At 36.8% G+C, this 17,048-nt stretch overlaps 1 protein-coding gene across 1 annotated transcript; it reads left to right on the forward strand.

Annotated features, from left to right (window-relative positions):
* The first annotated feature begins 468 nt into the window (after positions 1–468).
* Positions 469–13,080, forward strand: LOC102805564 (DNA helicase B-like). The gene is made up of 8 exons (XM_085505058.1): positions 469–748; positions 3,101–3,460; positions 5,848–6,017; positions 7,360–8,560; positions 9,354–9,441; positions 9,854–10,043; positions 10,505–10,651; positions 11,323–13,080. The coding sequence occupies exons 1-8, from the start codon at positions 535–537 to the stop codon at positions 12,313–12,315; spliced, it is 3,363 nt and encodes a 1,120-aa protein (XP_085361184.1). The 5' UTR covers positions 469–534; the 3' UTR covers positions 12,316–13,080.
* Positions 13,081–17,048: the final 3,968 nt, after the last annotated feature.

The following is a 17,048-nucleotide window of genomic DNA, read 5'->3' on the forward strand; positions in this document are numbered from 1 at the left end:
AAACAAAATTTCACCTATTAACCAGCCATTTGGTGGCGTAACCATCATGATTTAGGAATCGATGGTAAAACTAGGCTGGTGATGTCAAACTTTTGTAATTTATTATCCAAAGGTCTGTTGTTTGCGATTTGTTATTCGACAAATTAAGTCCCGCCTATCAGAATCATAGTTTTCATAGTTGCTCACATGTTTTAAGTATACGAGTATGCGCCGCGGCCGCTGTTTTGACCCTCATTTTCACATGGCCGAGCAGATCTTCTTGAGAATTTCGTCAATTTTAACAAAATGTGTGTCATTTTAGCGAAAAGCGCCCATTGCCCGACATTTTTATTTCGGTTTATAAATGACTGCAGAGCACTCTACCCAAAATCCATAGTATCCCCCCCCCCCCATGAATCATAGACAGAATGACTCCGCCAAATTCCAATCGGTCCAATAAAGCGCCACCAACGTACCCGCTTTAAAAAACGAAAGTTCAACGAGGCTTCTGCAAGTGGGAATAGACGCGTGACGTGGTGGAGAGTGATAAAAATAATGGCTGTACGCAGAAAAGACGAATCCTGTGATATAATCAGCGGCTATTTCCTACCTGAAGCGGAGCACGTGAAGAAAGATGACGATGACGACGTCGAGGAGGAAGACGAAGACAACGACGACGAAATGCAGTGGTTGGACGATTCGGAAATGGACGAAGTTACCATCGGAGGAGCATCGCTTGCCAAATCAGCCATTCCGCGAAAGAAAACTGGTAAGTTGCAATATTTTGAAAGCCTTTTAATAATATCTTCAGAGCGTGCACTCCTACACGTTTCAGTCGTCAGTTCTTTTTAGTAATCGGTGTGGTTATGCATGTGTGTTCCGTTCAAGTCCATTACCATTCATAGCAATGTTGTTGTTGACATTGTTATAATAGTACCACAGGGAGCCCAGGAACTATAATCAACTGTAATACGCAGTCTCTATGAGCGGGGGGGGGGGGGGGGGGGGGGGTATCGGCTGGTATCTAGTGTAAGAAATAGACAAGGGATGAAGGCTCCAGCCAGCTCACATTTTTTAAACTCAAAAAAACAGATGAAAAAAATAAAAAATAAAATCTAAAAAAAATACCAGGTTGAAGAATATTAGTTGCTCCTTCGAATTTCGCCAAAGCCTTACCTATATTTTACCGATATCTGCAGAATAAATCAAGAAAACTACACAAATTGACTCCATTTAGGAATTCCTAACGGTTAGTCCGAACGCATGACACCGTTGGAGGCGTGGCCTGTTCAGCATTTGTCAACAACCAATCACAAGACTGGTTACGAACCAGTTGAGCAAGGCTAACAGAGTCGTGACCTCGATGTGGTTCGTAACCAGTCTTGTGATTGGTTGTTGACAAATGCTGAACAGGCCACGCCTCCAACTGTGCCGTGCGTTCGGGCAAACCGTTAGGTATTCCTAAATGGAGTAAATTTGTGTAGTTTTCTTGATTTATTCTGCAGATATGGGTAAAACATAGGTAGGGCTTTGGCGAAATTTGAAGAAGCAACTAATATTCTTCAACCTGGTATTTTTTTTATATTTAATTTTTCATTCTTTTCGTCTGTTTTTTCGAGTTTAAAAAATGTGAGCTGGCTGGAGCCTTCATCCCTTGTCTATTTCTTACACTAGATACCAGCCGATACCCCCCCCCACCCCCCACTCATAGAGACTGCGTATTACAGTTGATTATAGTTCCTGGGCTCCCTGTGATAGTACTCGTCTTTACAGAAAACGTTGTCATGTCTTTGTTAAGCCACGGGAAGTAAGAATAACTTAAAACTAATACAACTGAATTTAATTAGCCAATCAACGAGCACAGTTCTCAACGATGTTATTTGAAAACGTTCCAGGGATATCCAATCGGCCAATTAAAACATTCGTTGCAGTTCGAATTGTGAATTTTGTAAATTTTTATGAAAATGAAGTGAATGCTTTTGTAACGCTGAGAGTATATTTCAAGCACTGGGCAAAATGATAAAATATTGGATGAGGATAAGGGATATGCCAGAAAATACTTTAAAGAATGAAGTGTAATACATGGTTTGAAAAAGCACAAATTAGTTATGCCTATACATTTTTTTCGCTGGTGAAATACTTGCAAATAATAAAAAACCTGCTATATAAACTTCCCTGTAGTTCTGCAGAGGCGACGACACAAAATTTGTCCTGGGGGGGGGGTGTCTGCTCACCAACCCTTGTGCCAAAGTCGCAACTTTACTAGGGGGTTTTTGTTTTGTTTTTTCGAGTTACGACTTTATGCAAATTTTTATTATTGATTATACAGTGTGAATTACGCTTGGAATTAATTTTTGCTATTTTCACTGAAGGAATGATTCAGTGAAAATAAAATCCAGCGAATATACCTTTTTTCTAATATTTCACATTCACTTTGTCAAAAATCAGTGAAAATAAATTCCATACAAAACATTCAAAAATTCTTTTCAGCGAAAATTAATTCCAGCTAAAATAAACTATTTTACAGTATTGTGTTATTTTGTTAGTAACAGATGTCAGTCACAATACTAGCGCATAACATTCTGAAGTCTTGTCGCCATCTTTTCGTTTATACACTCGAAACCGAATAAAGGCTGTCAAATTATCATAATGTGAAAACTAATGGCATTGAAAATTGAGTTGCTGGCAACATTAAATATTCCCACAATTTGTTATCCCAATCCTATAAATTGAATTCATTTACTGAATTAAGTGGCATTCAGCCTTCGTAATGCTGTTAAAACTCACTTGACACTATATAGAGTCTATTGAGAGGTATTTGTCAAATTGCGTGGATAGCGAGAAATCGGCCTGAAACTGACAGTGACTGGAGAGAATTTTATTTTTTGGTGGGTCACCCGTAAACAAAGACGTCAGGTACTCGGATTTGTTGTTGAAATCAGTTGACCAAGGGAAGTCTCAAGCGAATTTGAAAGCGAGGCTTACAGCAGACACCGCCATTTTTGTGTTTACTAAATACACATGTATTTAATTTTAAATGCCAAATTTCCTACAAGATTGGAATAAAGTTTTTTTGTCTTATCTGTCTTTGTAATCATAAATTTTATGTTGTTTATTTCAGTAAGAATATATAACATCCGCACGAAGAAAACGATAACAGTGCATGGTGGATTTATATCCACAGGACCATGGTGGGAAACTCAAATAAAAGTTGGCAAGAAAGGCCGAAATGTACGATTCATGATCGGGTACCCATCATACAAACTGCGACAGAATGCAACAGAAGATATAGTTGCTTTGTTTCTCACTAAGGGATGCGAAATAGATGGCGTGCACGTTCACACATTCACTGAGACAATAAAACAAATGGGACTGAAACTGAACTTCGCTGATCTGGAAGAAACTGTTTCACGTTTTGAGAAAGTGAAGGAAGAGTATGTGCCAATAGCCGCTATGATTAGAAGTAGCATAATGGGGACAGGTAAGCTTCGGGTGTAACTTGACTCAACTTTAAAAGTGAAATTGTTTCTTAATAAATTTATTCCCTAAGATGACTCTGAAGTTTGCCTCAATTTAGTTCAGGGATTATGCATGATTGACAGATTTAAATAAAATTGAGTTGTATTAGGGACAACATCAAAAGTTCAATGTAGGATAAAAAACTTAATCTCTTTAGTTTTTTTCATACCCCCCTACCCCCACTGAAACTTAATTGATAAATATTGATCATGGCGTCAGAGTACATTCACCATTAAATACAAATTGATAATTGGACAGTAGTATGGCATAGCAGTTCATTTGACGCACATACATGTGTTTACATTCGGACCAAACCATTTTCTCGTCTTGGATGTTATTTTTTTATTTGTCCATGATTGAATAGAAAAAACAAACAACAAATTACTCCAAGATGTTTTTGACTTCATTACGGTTTTTGCAAAAAAAGAATGGCATTTCATTTGAGAGTATGGTAGTGTATAACACAATTATATAAGTAATATCAGAGGTACATTACTTGGGGTTTGCAACGCGCATAGTACTGTATGGTGACATCATATCAAGATCCCATTCAAGTCTCATCTCGTAGATAGCGAGACTGAGGCTACGACCTTCTCACATGACATATATCAATGTTCAAGGTTTGTAATAAAAAAATAGAACATGTCTTGCCACTATCATAGTGAAAAAATGTAATACATCGAAAATGTACAGAAAATATAATAGTTCTTGTAATCCGTCATGCGCATTCGCATTTTTCTGAGTTGGAACGCTTATGCGAGAGCGAGATTGATCAGGATCTTGGTATCATGTCACCGTAGTTACAAACCCCAAGTAATGTACCTCTGGTACTATACATGCACAGATTTCCATGGAAACCTTATCAGGTCTGTGCATTATCGCAAAGCATCATTGAAATCTGATAATTTGTGGAACAAACTCACATATACAGATATCCATAAATACAGATACCTACACAGATGAACAAACTCACATATACAGATATCCATAAATACAGATACCTACACAGATGAACAAACTCACATATACAGATATCCATAAATACAGATACCTACACAGATGAACAAACTCACCTATACAGATATCCATAAATACAGATACCTACACAGATGAACAAACTCACATATACAGATATCCATAAATACAGATACCTACACAGATGAACAAACTCACATATACAGATATCCATAAATACAGATACCTACACAGATGAACAAACTCACATATACAGATATCCATAAATACAGATACCTACACAGATGAACAAACTCACATATACAGATATCCATAAATACAGATACCTACACAGATGAACAAACTCACATATACAGATATCCATAAATACATATACCTACACAGATGAACAAACTCACATATACAGATATCCATAAATACAGATACCTACACAGATGAACAAACTCACATATACAGATATCCATAAATACAGATACCTACACAGATGAACTAAACTCACATATACAGATATCCATAAATACAGATACCTACACAGATGAACAAACTCACATATACAGATATCCATAAATACAGATACCTACACAGATGAACAAACTCACATATACAGATATCCATAAATACAGATACCTACACAGATGAACTAAACTGCAATGTCTCCCATTGTGTGCCTTGCACACAGAAATCAAATAACTGCACTCCCTTCAGGAGTCCAAAATAGCATTTTTTACTAAAAATGACAAAAATATGCACTAAAAAATATTTGCCAAAAATAGGGTATTGAAGATTTTGACACCAAATTAACAAAACTGATAGTTTAAACTTAATCCATATGTAATATCAATATCAACACTATAGACCAAATAGTGTCATAGAAGTCATTTCAGCATTTTTATAGTTTTTATAGCTAATTTGCATAATTTTTGGCAGATCAACTTCTTGTGCAAAAATTTTCATCTACACCCATTAATTAAGGCAGCTACATGAATCAGGTAAAATGGTTCAGCATTTTTTTGGAAGAAGTCGCTCACATCCATCCAGACATTCATCCAGACATTCATCCAGACTGCAGATGTCAGACACAGAATCATTGGTATAGCTCAGTGGATATATGGTCTAGTGGGATAAAAATTACGTGGTGTAATTGTGTCAATGGTAACAAAATTTGACTTTGGCTCTTGAAGGGTAAAACTGGTGACAAGTTACTTGTGTTCAGAACGATAGCCAGTGTTTGTCTCTTGCCATAACATATACCCTAAACTAAAGATAAAAAAGGCTGTCCTCTAATCTCTTCAAGTCCATCCAGGCTTATAGATGTAGTCAAAGATTGAATTTCTGTTGATTCTGGTGATGTACTGTATTCTTGTATTTTTTTAGCGGAAGGTATGCTTGTTTTGAAAGCGCTGAAGTTCAATAAGCTCTTATGGTACTTGCCTAAACTACTTCCTAAACATGCCGTGAATATATTGAGCAATAAAGATGATGAACATCTTGAAAAACTTGAAACTGTGATGGTTGAAGAGCCGTGGACTTTTGGATTTTCTCAGGTATGGATGTAACATGTACATTGCTTTTACAGTGAAATCCACAGACTGGAGGTTATTCCATTGAAATTGCTCTGGATGTTGTTAAGATCAAATTAACTAATTACCTGCTTTGCTTAAACTGGCAAAAACAAAACAAAAATAATTAATTGTTTTAAGTCCTTTTAGCATGATCGTGAAAACTAACGTTATCTCGAAAGAATTCATTTCTTTCGCGCTCACGTTAGTTTTCGTGATCATACTAAAAAGGTTAAATTGACAATTAATTGTATTTTTTTTTGTAAAGCAAAAAAGAAGTCCTGACTTTGCCAGTCTAACTTTGTTTCAAAATATTGTTTATTACTTGCAGACCTTTGTCGATAATCTAAACATATTTACGTTATTTCTATGTGCAAAGTACAATGACACTTTAGACAGCTAGACTGTTGGTAATCAATGATTTTGTTTTTAAATATACAAGGTCATCAGTTGTTCTAATCGTACAACATCAAGAGCAATCTCAATAGTGAAATGTTTATTTTCACTGTAATGCTCACAGGGAATCATAATGCAATTGAAAAGATGAATAACTGGTCATGAGAAAAAATATTTTCTGTTTATTTTTGATGATATTTCATTCTTTGGTCAGTGATTAGAACATAACCTTTAGTAAAAGTTAATGTTATCATTATTGCCATAGAGGGCAACAATTTTGGAAACAATTTACAAGTTATTGTGAATAAACAGTAGATTACATCAACATAATACAAGTATCAGTTAATTTTATTTACCAGTGAAACTATAATAACAAAATTAAAACTCAGTACGAGTAAAGTAGATTTAATAGGCCTTTATGCGTAACTCCTAAAGATCAAATATTTGCTGATATTTTGTGAAAGCATTGTCATCCTCCCGTCAATTACACATCATTTTTGGTCAAACTGTTGTATTATTTATAGTAAATTTTCTCCCCCCAAAAAATTTTGAAAATATAAATCAAATTTAAATCATAATTTTGATCCACGGAGAAATATTTGTTTGCATTGTCGAATTGAGTTTGAAATTCAGGGTTTCATACATGTGTTTGCTTTATTAGTAGTGCATGCATTGACGTAAATTACATGTGTTTCTATGGTTGAAATAAGTAATATTGTAATGATCAATGATATTGTAATGATCAATGATATGTACGAATGATGATGCATACAAATATAATTTTTGGTTTGTATGCACTTTTATTGGAGATGCACTTCTGATAGGAATTTTTTTTTATTTAGTTAAAAGTTTCTTGTTATAATTCTTGAGTGAATGAGCTTTTTTGTTCCATAATGTACAGTTTGATGATTTCTCTCTTCACTATGTACAGATGCTTCGTCATTATCGAGTCATAGGTTGTGAAGCCACCCTGGAATCTTACAATCAGTGTGACCTGATAAAAGAAATGCCGCAGAATTCACAAGATGCCCTCTACATATATCATGTTCTGAAGTTCAGCTGCCAAAAATATGGTCATACGTTCTTGTTTGAGTTGTCTTTGAAACGGAGCAAAGCCTTTCAAGGTTACCGTGTGAAAAACTGGAAAAAAGCATACGAGTTTCTAGAAGAACACAACGTGATTGTACGAGAGGAAAACCGAGTTTACCTAAAGAGATATTGGTGCTGTGAAAGAAACATTGCAAGATATTTAACAAAGTTACAAGCAAACGGTAAATGGGAGATAGAATTTGACTGGGCAGGTCATCTCGATTTTCAGGATGATCCAGAGCAGCAGCAAGCAGCCAAACTGATGTGTCTTAATCCAATCACAGTGATGTCTGGCAAAGGCGGGTGCGGCAAAACACATGTGGTGAGCATCGTATTTAAAGAAGCAGAGAAAAGGTTTTTGAAAATGAATGAAGAGGAAACAGGGGAAGATGATGTTTCCAAAGAAACTGAGGACTTTGATGGAAAAAATGTTGATGAGAGTTACGAGCAAGAAGTTGATACGCCAAATGAGAAAGATGAAAAGAATGACTCGGGTCCCAAAGGCCCGCACATACTTCTTACGGCACCGACTGGTAAAGCTGCATCCTTGCTTGGTAGACGAACCAAACTACCATCGTTTACACTTCACCAAGTTATGTACAGCTTTTACCATACAGAGAAAGATGAGTACGGTAAGCCAAAGGATTGGAAATACTCAAATGTCCATGCTTTGATTGTTGACGAGTCCAGCATGGTCTCCGTACAAGTCTTTTCGACAGTTCTCAAGTTTCTAATGGAATACTCCAAGTTAGAAAAGATAGTTTTTCTCGGCGATATCAACCAACTCCCATCTATTGACCCTGGCAACTTTTTAAGTGATCTGTATAAAGCGTACTCGCTTCTTGGATGTAGCATTTCTCTTCTAACCAATCATAGGACAGAATCAGCTTTGATTGTGAAGAACGCAACTCAGATCTCAAACCAATGGATGCCTGTGTTTGATTCCAACCATGGTTTCCATGAAGTGACGGTAGACAGTATGAATGATGTTACCATGGATACTTCAACGATAACGCCAACTCAAGAGGAGACTGAATCCTTCAGTAAGTGTCTGGTCATACATGTAATATTTCACCGGGGTATTGTAATCGTTTTCACTGCCAGTGATGTAATTCAAGGGTATTCACTGACTTGATTTTCAGTGCCATAACTTTTTTTCATCTATTGTTTACACATTTTTGTGCTTTTTTCTGTATCTTCTTTCCAAACTTTTGGGAAAATGGACATAGTTTCCAATTGGTTACAAGTCTACATCAAAAAAGTTTGAAAAAAATATAGAAAAAAAAATCATACAGAATTTAACGTTTTGAAAGTTTGTCTAAATATCCCCAGTAAAAATTTTACCACATCAAATTTATTCTGTCTTGCAAAAATATTTCTCGCGCAAAATAAATATATACGATACATGTATATGAAATTCTGAAACAATTTTATGCAACAGTTACAGGGGGTTTTCTAAACCAGGGAACAGGGGCGCAGCGCCCTGATACTCTCGGCTGGTGCCCTCTTACAGACTGAACTTTAAAGTCATAAATATATTTCTTGAAAACTTCCCAACAAAACCAGCTGACAATGTATCTGGACACCAAATACACTAAAATTACCCCCAAAATATTCCAATGGCGATAGATACACCATTAAAACGGTGCAGAAACCTTCTGATATGGCGTTTTCTGTGCTAGCTACTCTAGCTCAACTCCCTCGCCTGTGTCTGCTCCCTCTTGTTCATTTTTTCTAGAAAAACCCGAGTTAGATATCAGAGTCCTGCAAAGAAATCCGAAAAGAATCAACATGCATGGCAGATTTTCATAACTTCGTTTTGATTTAACTCCTAAGGTATTGATGAAGCAGTTAGAAGATTACTCAGACAGAAAGATGAAAGTCTTCAGGACCATACCAGATCACAGTTTGTCGCGTTTAGACGGTAAGATGCGTGAATAGTCTGGGTCACTAGAAAAGATTCTTTCTACTTTGAAATGTGAGAGCAGCCCTGGTATGTCTGATTTACGGGTAAATGCAGACTGAATTTCTGGATGACTCTCTGGCCTAATCTTTGAAACAACTGTCAGTGTTTTAATTTGTTATTTTGTTGCAACTTTGTTGTCAGTTATCTTGATTAGTGACGCAGTGCAACAAATCTTGTACGTATGTTTGATGTATGTTTAATTATAAAAGCATCTGGGTACGAACGATGTACCAATCTAATATGAAATTAGTTTTAAGCAATGCGTCTTAGATTGCTACATGCTAGCTGCAAATATTAATCAAATACTGAAGAACACCAATTGTACAAACTCTCAGTAAATTAAATTTTACAACAACTCTTTGTATTTCAGGAATGACTGCGATAGAATTAACGAGCTCTGCTGCAAACACTACGCAGGTCACTTAACGAAAACTGCTAAAAACAGACTAGATTTCCGGGAAGGTGACAAGATATGTATGACTAAGAATGCCAGTGTGTTTGACATTGCTACTGAAAGTCCTGTCAGACTCTGCAATGGAGAGATCTTCTTTATAAAGGAAGTAAGTACCGGTAATCAAAACCCAGTCTGACTTTCATTTCAACAGCACCTGGCTGTGCACATATGAACGCCACCTAGACACCTGGCTGTGCACATACATGTATAAACGCCACCTAGACACCTGGCTGTGCACATATAAACGCCACCTAGACACCTGGCTGTGCACATATAAACGCCACCTAGACACCTGGCTGTGCAGATATAAACACCACCTAGACACCTGGCTGTGCACATATAAACGTCACCTAGACACCTGGCTGTGCACATATAAACACCACCTAGACACCTGGCTGTGCAGATATAAACACCAGCTTGACACCTGGCTGTGCACCTGTAAACAGTACCTATAGACAGCTAGTTTGTGCACCTACGAATGTCTTCCAGACAATTGAAAATTGCCATAAAACACAGCTCTAGACTCTAAACACACATTAATGGAGTGGTATTTTGATTTATTTTTAGTATGTGGAACAGAAAGATGCAAAGAACCGAAAAACGAGCAAGGTGACACTCGATGATGGCGAACGGTCTGTATGTGTAGATTTTGGTGAAGTCAAAAGGAGATGTAAAGTAAAACATGCATGGGCCAGAACCATACATACCTACCAAGTAAGTTTAATTGTAATTGTGAAATAATTCAATGGAACATTTACTGATAATTTTGGCAAACTGACTGCAGCTACAGCTAGGAACGCTTTGTTAACTCGCTTTGCCATTGAGACAAGAAAACATTCTACTAACATCAAAGAAAATATGTTTCCGTTGATTTCATGTAGCATTTTGTTATTTTAAACAAACATGAAAATCTTGTACCTCATAACATAAAACATCGTAAAACTTTGTAATAACATGTTTTTTCAAGTACAACTGCGAAGAGTGATGTACTTTTCAGCTCCCCTGTCATCATAGATATAGGTGAATGTCAGTCGTTGTCCGTCAACAATTACTTTTTTGTCTTCTTTTAAAAAAAAATACCAGTCCGATTGCTTTGATATATGTAGGTACCTTGGGTAAATCTCTATCACTAGTTCTCTACGTTCATGAAATATTTTTGTCATTTTTGATACAAAATGATAATTTTCAACTTTTTCTACATAATTTTTGTGAACAATTTATTTAATAAAGTAAAATTGGCATGTTCTTAATAGCTGGAACCAAACTATTTTATGGTTGTACTTGACTTGGCTACCACAATGTTCTTGTAGGACAGCTAGCAGACTTATCTCAAACGCTTGTTACAGCATCCTTCAATAATTACTTCTTGTCATCTATCTCTGTAGGGCTCTGAATCGGAAACCGTTATCTACCTGGTCGGTGGGAAATCACCGTATCAAAACTGGCAACATGTTTACACTGCTGTTACGCGAGGCAAGTGTCAAGTCTACGTGGTCAGTTCGAAGAGCCAACTATGTAGTGCTATAAACAAGAAACCAGACAAGCGAAATACACGGTTATATGCATTGTTGTCTGAGAAACAAACAGATGGGAGTGAGTCAGTGAACGATCAAAGCTGTGATTCCAACGTCTCAATGGTACATCGGAAACGTTTGTTTGCTAAAGACTCTGAAATGGACACTGCTGATTATGGTTGCATGGCAACGACTGGTTCAAGCTACTGGTCAGCGAGACCAACTGGAGGCAAGTTTGGGATTGCAGGAACTTTGTCACAGACACAGAATGTAGAGGTCAATAGTCAAAGGTTAGAGGCCACAGGTGACAAATTCCCAACTATAAATGCAGAAGTGCAAAATGGTGAAGATTGGGACGAAGATTGGAGTGATGAGTTTGGAGACAAACTTTTAGCATTTGAACAAACGTTTCTTTCCACACAAAAAGAACAAGCTGCATCGTCTTCCATTTCATCTGCCAAATTAACGAATGCCAAGGAAATTGATCAGAAACTGTCAGCTAAAAGCAATCCAGTACAACTACCTGCAAAAACTCAATCTAGAAGTTTTCGTGATTTCAGAGATGTAACAACCCCGACCAAGAGGTCAATTTTCTGCGAAAGGAATACGCAAAAGTACCCATCAAATCTTTGTGAAGTAAAAGCAAGTGAAATTGCTTGCACCGAGTCATCTGAGGATAGCAGCTCTGATGATGAATCAATTTTGACACCATCCAAAGGCAGAGCCCTGTCAGGTCAAAGTTCATTACCAATGACACCCACCAGAAATGCATTATCATCTCTGATTCTAAATTCACCGAGTCAGTCACAGAAACGTGTTGCAGACGGAAACATCCAGTCACCTCCTAAAATTAAGCGACTATAATGTAGGGGAGTGTTGATGCAACAATTACTGCCATGTCATCAAATTATACTGAATGTATGTACTTATAAGTAAATTCAAGGTATTACACTACTAATGGATAGCTGACATATTTGCAGCCTTCATAATTTGTTTGGACCTAATGTGAATAAATTGGTTACAGTTTTTTGACAAGATTTGATAACAGTCAGGTCTTACTGTGTGAAAGGCATCAACAAATAACAATGGACCATTCGTATTTTTAGGGAAACTGGAAGTTTGTAAATTTCCATGGTGTTCATCTCAGTGGCATATTTCTTTTTTTTGGGGGGGGGGGGTTGTTTTCACAGTAGTTTTTCAGCAATTTCATGATTCAAAATGCTAAACAAAAAAAATATCACATAAACTAACCTAACTGCCAGTAGTTCTTGCATTATTTAGAAAAACATAACGAATTTTACATACAAATGTTTGAGGGTTTAAATGCATTATGGATCATACTACTAGTGGTTAAATTATGTTTCAAATTGTTATTTGTAGATGTTAGCTTTTAAATATAAATTATTCGTTTAATGATAGATTAAATAGTACTAATTTGAATTTATCACGCATGCGCAGTTACGCATAAAACGACCATTGGACGATATGGCAGTGTGGTTCGATGTTTCAAATTTCGCACTGAAAATTACAGTATAACAATTGTTTTGATAGAATATAATGCCTGATGTGTATTTGTGATTACATGGGCGCTGTCTTAATAAAGTAGTGTGTGTTATTGGACGAATTGAACACTTGCTGCGCTGTTTTATTGCACGAACTTGGCACTGACAGGCAACAACCAGTGGCTATATTCATAGCTGCGGTTCCATAGCTCTTTTGTACGACTGACAACTGATTTTTAAGCAAATAACACCGAATAAACGGCAAGGTAAAGACTATGTCTAATTATAGTAAATACGTACTGCGTGCGTGACTCGAACCGGCGCTCGCGTACGGCACCTAATCGCCTAGCTTCACGCCACTACACGTCTTCCCCTCGGCCACCGGGCATCCCCAAAAAAGGATGCTTAATAACCGAGCTTATTACGTGCAGAGAACATGAAACCCGTCCACGCGATACGCGCCACACAGCGTACGCGAGCGCCGGTTCGAGTCACGCACGCAGTACGTATTTACTATAATTAGACATAGTCTTTACCTTGCCGTTTATTCGGTGTTATTTGCTTACTTTACTTCCTATGTCGACAGCAACTATGAGTTTAAAACTGATTTTTACATTTTTATTTATATTCGTAGTATGGTTTTGTATCTTGTCAGTCGCCTCTGGGGCCGACTAATACCGTCGAGTAAAAGAAAAGTCGGGCGGCGACAAGAGAGCTATGAATCACATACGGCTATTCATCGAATCATGATTGAATAAATACACGAGGTACAGGAACGTGTGTTCAAGGTTAACCTCGATACAATGTTAGTAATAACTCCTAGCGTATCCCGGGTGTCTTGCATCATGGAGTGCATTTAGAAGATAAGTATGTTTTACGGCGTGTCACTGAGAAAATATTAAACCGGTGCTGATAGTGCGACATTGCCCTGATTACCGTCGCATCGCTTGAGCGTGGATGGTCTGTGCGAATGCACATGAAATCGTGTGAAATCGCGGTCAATCAATATAGTTGAGGATGAGCAACATTTTGTAATGAAATGTCCAGCTTACAGTCACCATAGGGACAAATTATTCCTGACTGCACAAAATAAAATTCCAAATTTTGATAAAGAAAATAGTCAGAATAAATTCATTTTGATTATGGCAAACCATACTCTAGCACCAGCCTTAGCTGTCTTCTTAAAAAACAGCTATGGAACAAAACAGCAACAACTATCAGTGTATTAGGCCACATTCTGTGTTCATTCTATATTCTGTATTCACCATTGGCTGCAAATTGTATTTTTTTGTTTTTTTTGTTTGTTTTTTTTTTTAGAAAAGGTTTTATTTTTTGTTTTCTTTTTTAGATTGTAGTTTTTTTTTTTTTTTTTTTAATTTCTTTCTGTAAGACCCTTTTTATCCTTTCCTAAGGATTTTATGCGTCTAATAAAAATATAAAAAATATATATACATACATGTTAGTCGTGTCTGAGCGCAAACCTATTATTCAACATCATCGGAAGGTACTGACATGTTTTACGGAGTTTCACTGAGAGAATATTAAACCGGTACTAACAGTATGACATTTCACAGCCCTGTGTAAATGTTCCGGCCGCTAAAAACTGTAGGGTAGCGTACACATGGCTAGGCATATATTTCAACGAGTACCGTTCGCTTCACCTGAGCGTGGGTGGTCTGTGCCTGGAGTTTTTTTTTAGCTTCATGGTCTGTGCGAAGCACACGAAATCCTAATGCGGTCAATCATGTGGGTGGGTAAACACAACAATATTATTCAACATCATCGGTAGGTACTGACATTGTTTCCTTGGCCCCGTGAATCCTAAAAACCGATCGAAACGCGACTCGATGTTGTCAACTTGTCGTTTTCAAATTAAACATTTTGAAGAAAAAATCAAAGTCAGCTTGGACATTCAGTTGTGAGACATCACAAAATAAACGGTGCCAGCGATAGATTTCGCGAACGAAAGAACAAAATAAACGCAATCAAAGGCGCCGACCACGCGCGTTGGAAATAAATAGTACGCGTTGCGACGAGAAATCTCACCTGCATCTTTCACTCACGCAAACGCACACACATGCTATTTCCGTATATTGAATACGTTGACAACGGAAAGGACAAGTTTAAATCATCTTTGCATTAACACAACTTGAAAGCAACAGTCTCACACTGAATATATGTTTATCAATTATCAAACTAAACATTCAATGAAGCGGACTACGACTACGAAAAAACAAGGCTAAGACGAAAAATGAATTGAATATCCATCTTTTGAAAAATCAGCTAAACAGTTTACCACCACGATTATGGTGAATTGGCGAATTATCAACGAAGACGACCGGACGTCTCTGGTCATAAGCTGGCTGGTTTGAATTTATCCACTTTTACAGTGATGAATATTGCGTTCGAGTTGAGTTACTAGTAATTACAAGCCTGATTTACATTTTTTTGGTGGTGTTTTTCGTCAATATAAATGCGTTGGGAAATAGCATAAGTATATTGCGTGAGTGAAAGAGGCTGAGGAGACTTTGTCACAACGCGTTCTATTTATTTGCAACGCGCGTGGTCGGCCCCTCTGATTGCGTTTATTTTGTATTTTTATTTTCGAAATGTATCACTGGCTGCGTTTTTTTTATACGTCTCGCAACTGAACGTCCCAGCTGACCTTGTTTTGGCTGTAATGCCCGGGAGGGGGAAATTTCATTTCTTTTCGGAAAACAGCTCCATCCAGCCACCTTTCATCGCATGTGATGTCATGACAGACTACTCACTGAACTCTTGAAGTACACGAAACGTGATTGTCGACAAGTTAAAATAGTCTATTTTGTGTGTAGCCGTCTTACCACCTACTTTATCAAAAAAAAGTTAGTTGAATAAATGTTAGCAGCCTTGCCTTCTACTTTGTTAAAAAAGTTGAGTTGAATAAATGTTAGCTGCATTGCCTTCTACTTTGTTAAAAAAGTTTAGTTGAATAAATGTTTTAAGAGAAAAATAAAGCATTGCTATAAAAAGGTTAAGTCAACTGTTATTTAAAAAAACACAGACTTTTGTTAAAATACCTGTAGCCATCCTGCCTGTACTTTGTTAAAAAAAGTTGAGTTGAATAAATGTATTGTAATTTGGACAAAAGAAAGGTTAATAAATATTTTAATGTTTAAATCAGTTGTCATTTTTCGCTCCAGTTGTGCTCTGCACAAAGGGGAGCTTATGTCAGCAATGTGCACAAAATGAGCACTCTGTCTGTCTGTGTGGGAAACTTGTTCAAATGATATCTCAAGAAGCGATCATCATATTCAGATGAAACAAGTCTGATAATATGGAACATGCAAATTCTGATAAGATTTTGGTCAAACCATGCATAACTAATTTGTATCAATTACCAGACCAAAGTTCTACTTAATTCCAAAGGACTCCGGTGCCCCTGGGCTCCATGTTTTTTTTATTTATTCATATTCAATGTTTATTTTTGTTTATTCCAGTCTTTAAATATCTATTGACGAAATGCTTCTTAAACTTTGAACAAATTTTTAAACGTGTGCTGCTGAGTTACCGGTGTATGTTTGTTTTTTTAACGTTTACAAAAGATAGTTCAGAAAATGACAATTTTTGCATGTTTCAAACACTTTCTCTCAAAAAAAAAAAACGTACTTGGAAAGAGGCATCAGATACAAAGTTGTCAATGTTTCGCTCATTTAAGTCTGCCAACAACCTTTAATATTTTGCCGTCTTAAGGTAGCTTGATCAAGAAAGAATACATTTTCCAATTGCAACATATCTATGTAGTCTTATTTATTGAAAGACCCTTCCTGTTGTCAAATGCGAGTTTGCACATCTGCTTACATTTTGGGGTTTTTGCTGAATGTGGATGTGTATTCATATTGTCACTCGTCAACAAAACCAATACACGTTTTTTGCTCAGAATAGCTAACTTCATTGATACCTCTGCGATTCCACCACAATGTATATATGTATGTATGGCTAACTATATTATATTATTTATTTCTCTCCAAAGCTCGCAAACATTTTATTTGGCAGGCCACAATTTTAATGATACGTTTTTTACAATATTGCGAGTGGCCCAGATTGCTCGCATAT

Source organism: Saccoglossus kowalevskii, chromosome 11 (assembly GCF_978046115.1).
Source record: "Saccoglossus kowalevskii chromosome 11, keSacKowa6.1, whole genome shotgun sequence".
NCBI classification, from domain to species: domain Eukaryota; kingdom Metazoa; phylum Hemichordata; class Enteropneusta; family Harrimaniidae; genus Saccoglossus; species Saccoglossus kowalevskii.

Coding starts and splice junctions, on each gene's coding strand:
- LOC102805564 (XM_085505058.1), top strand. CDS start 535: ATGGCTGTACGCAGAAAAGACGAATCCTGTGATATAATCAGCGGCTAT. Junction 749..3,100: donor CATTCCGCGAAAGAAAACTG/GTAAGTTGCAAT, acceptor TGTTTATTTCAG/TAAGAATATATAACATCCGC. Junction 6,018..7,359: donor GGACTTTTGGATTTTCTCAG/GTATGGATGTAA, acceptor CACTATGTACAG/ATGCTTCGTCATTATCGAGT.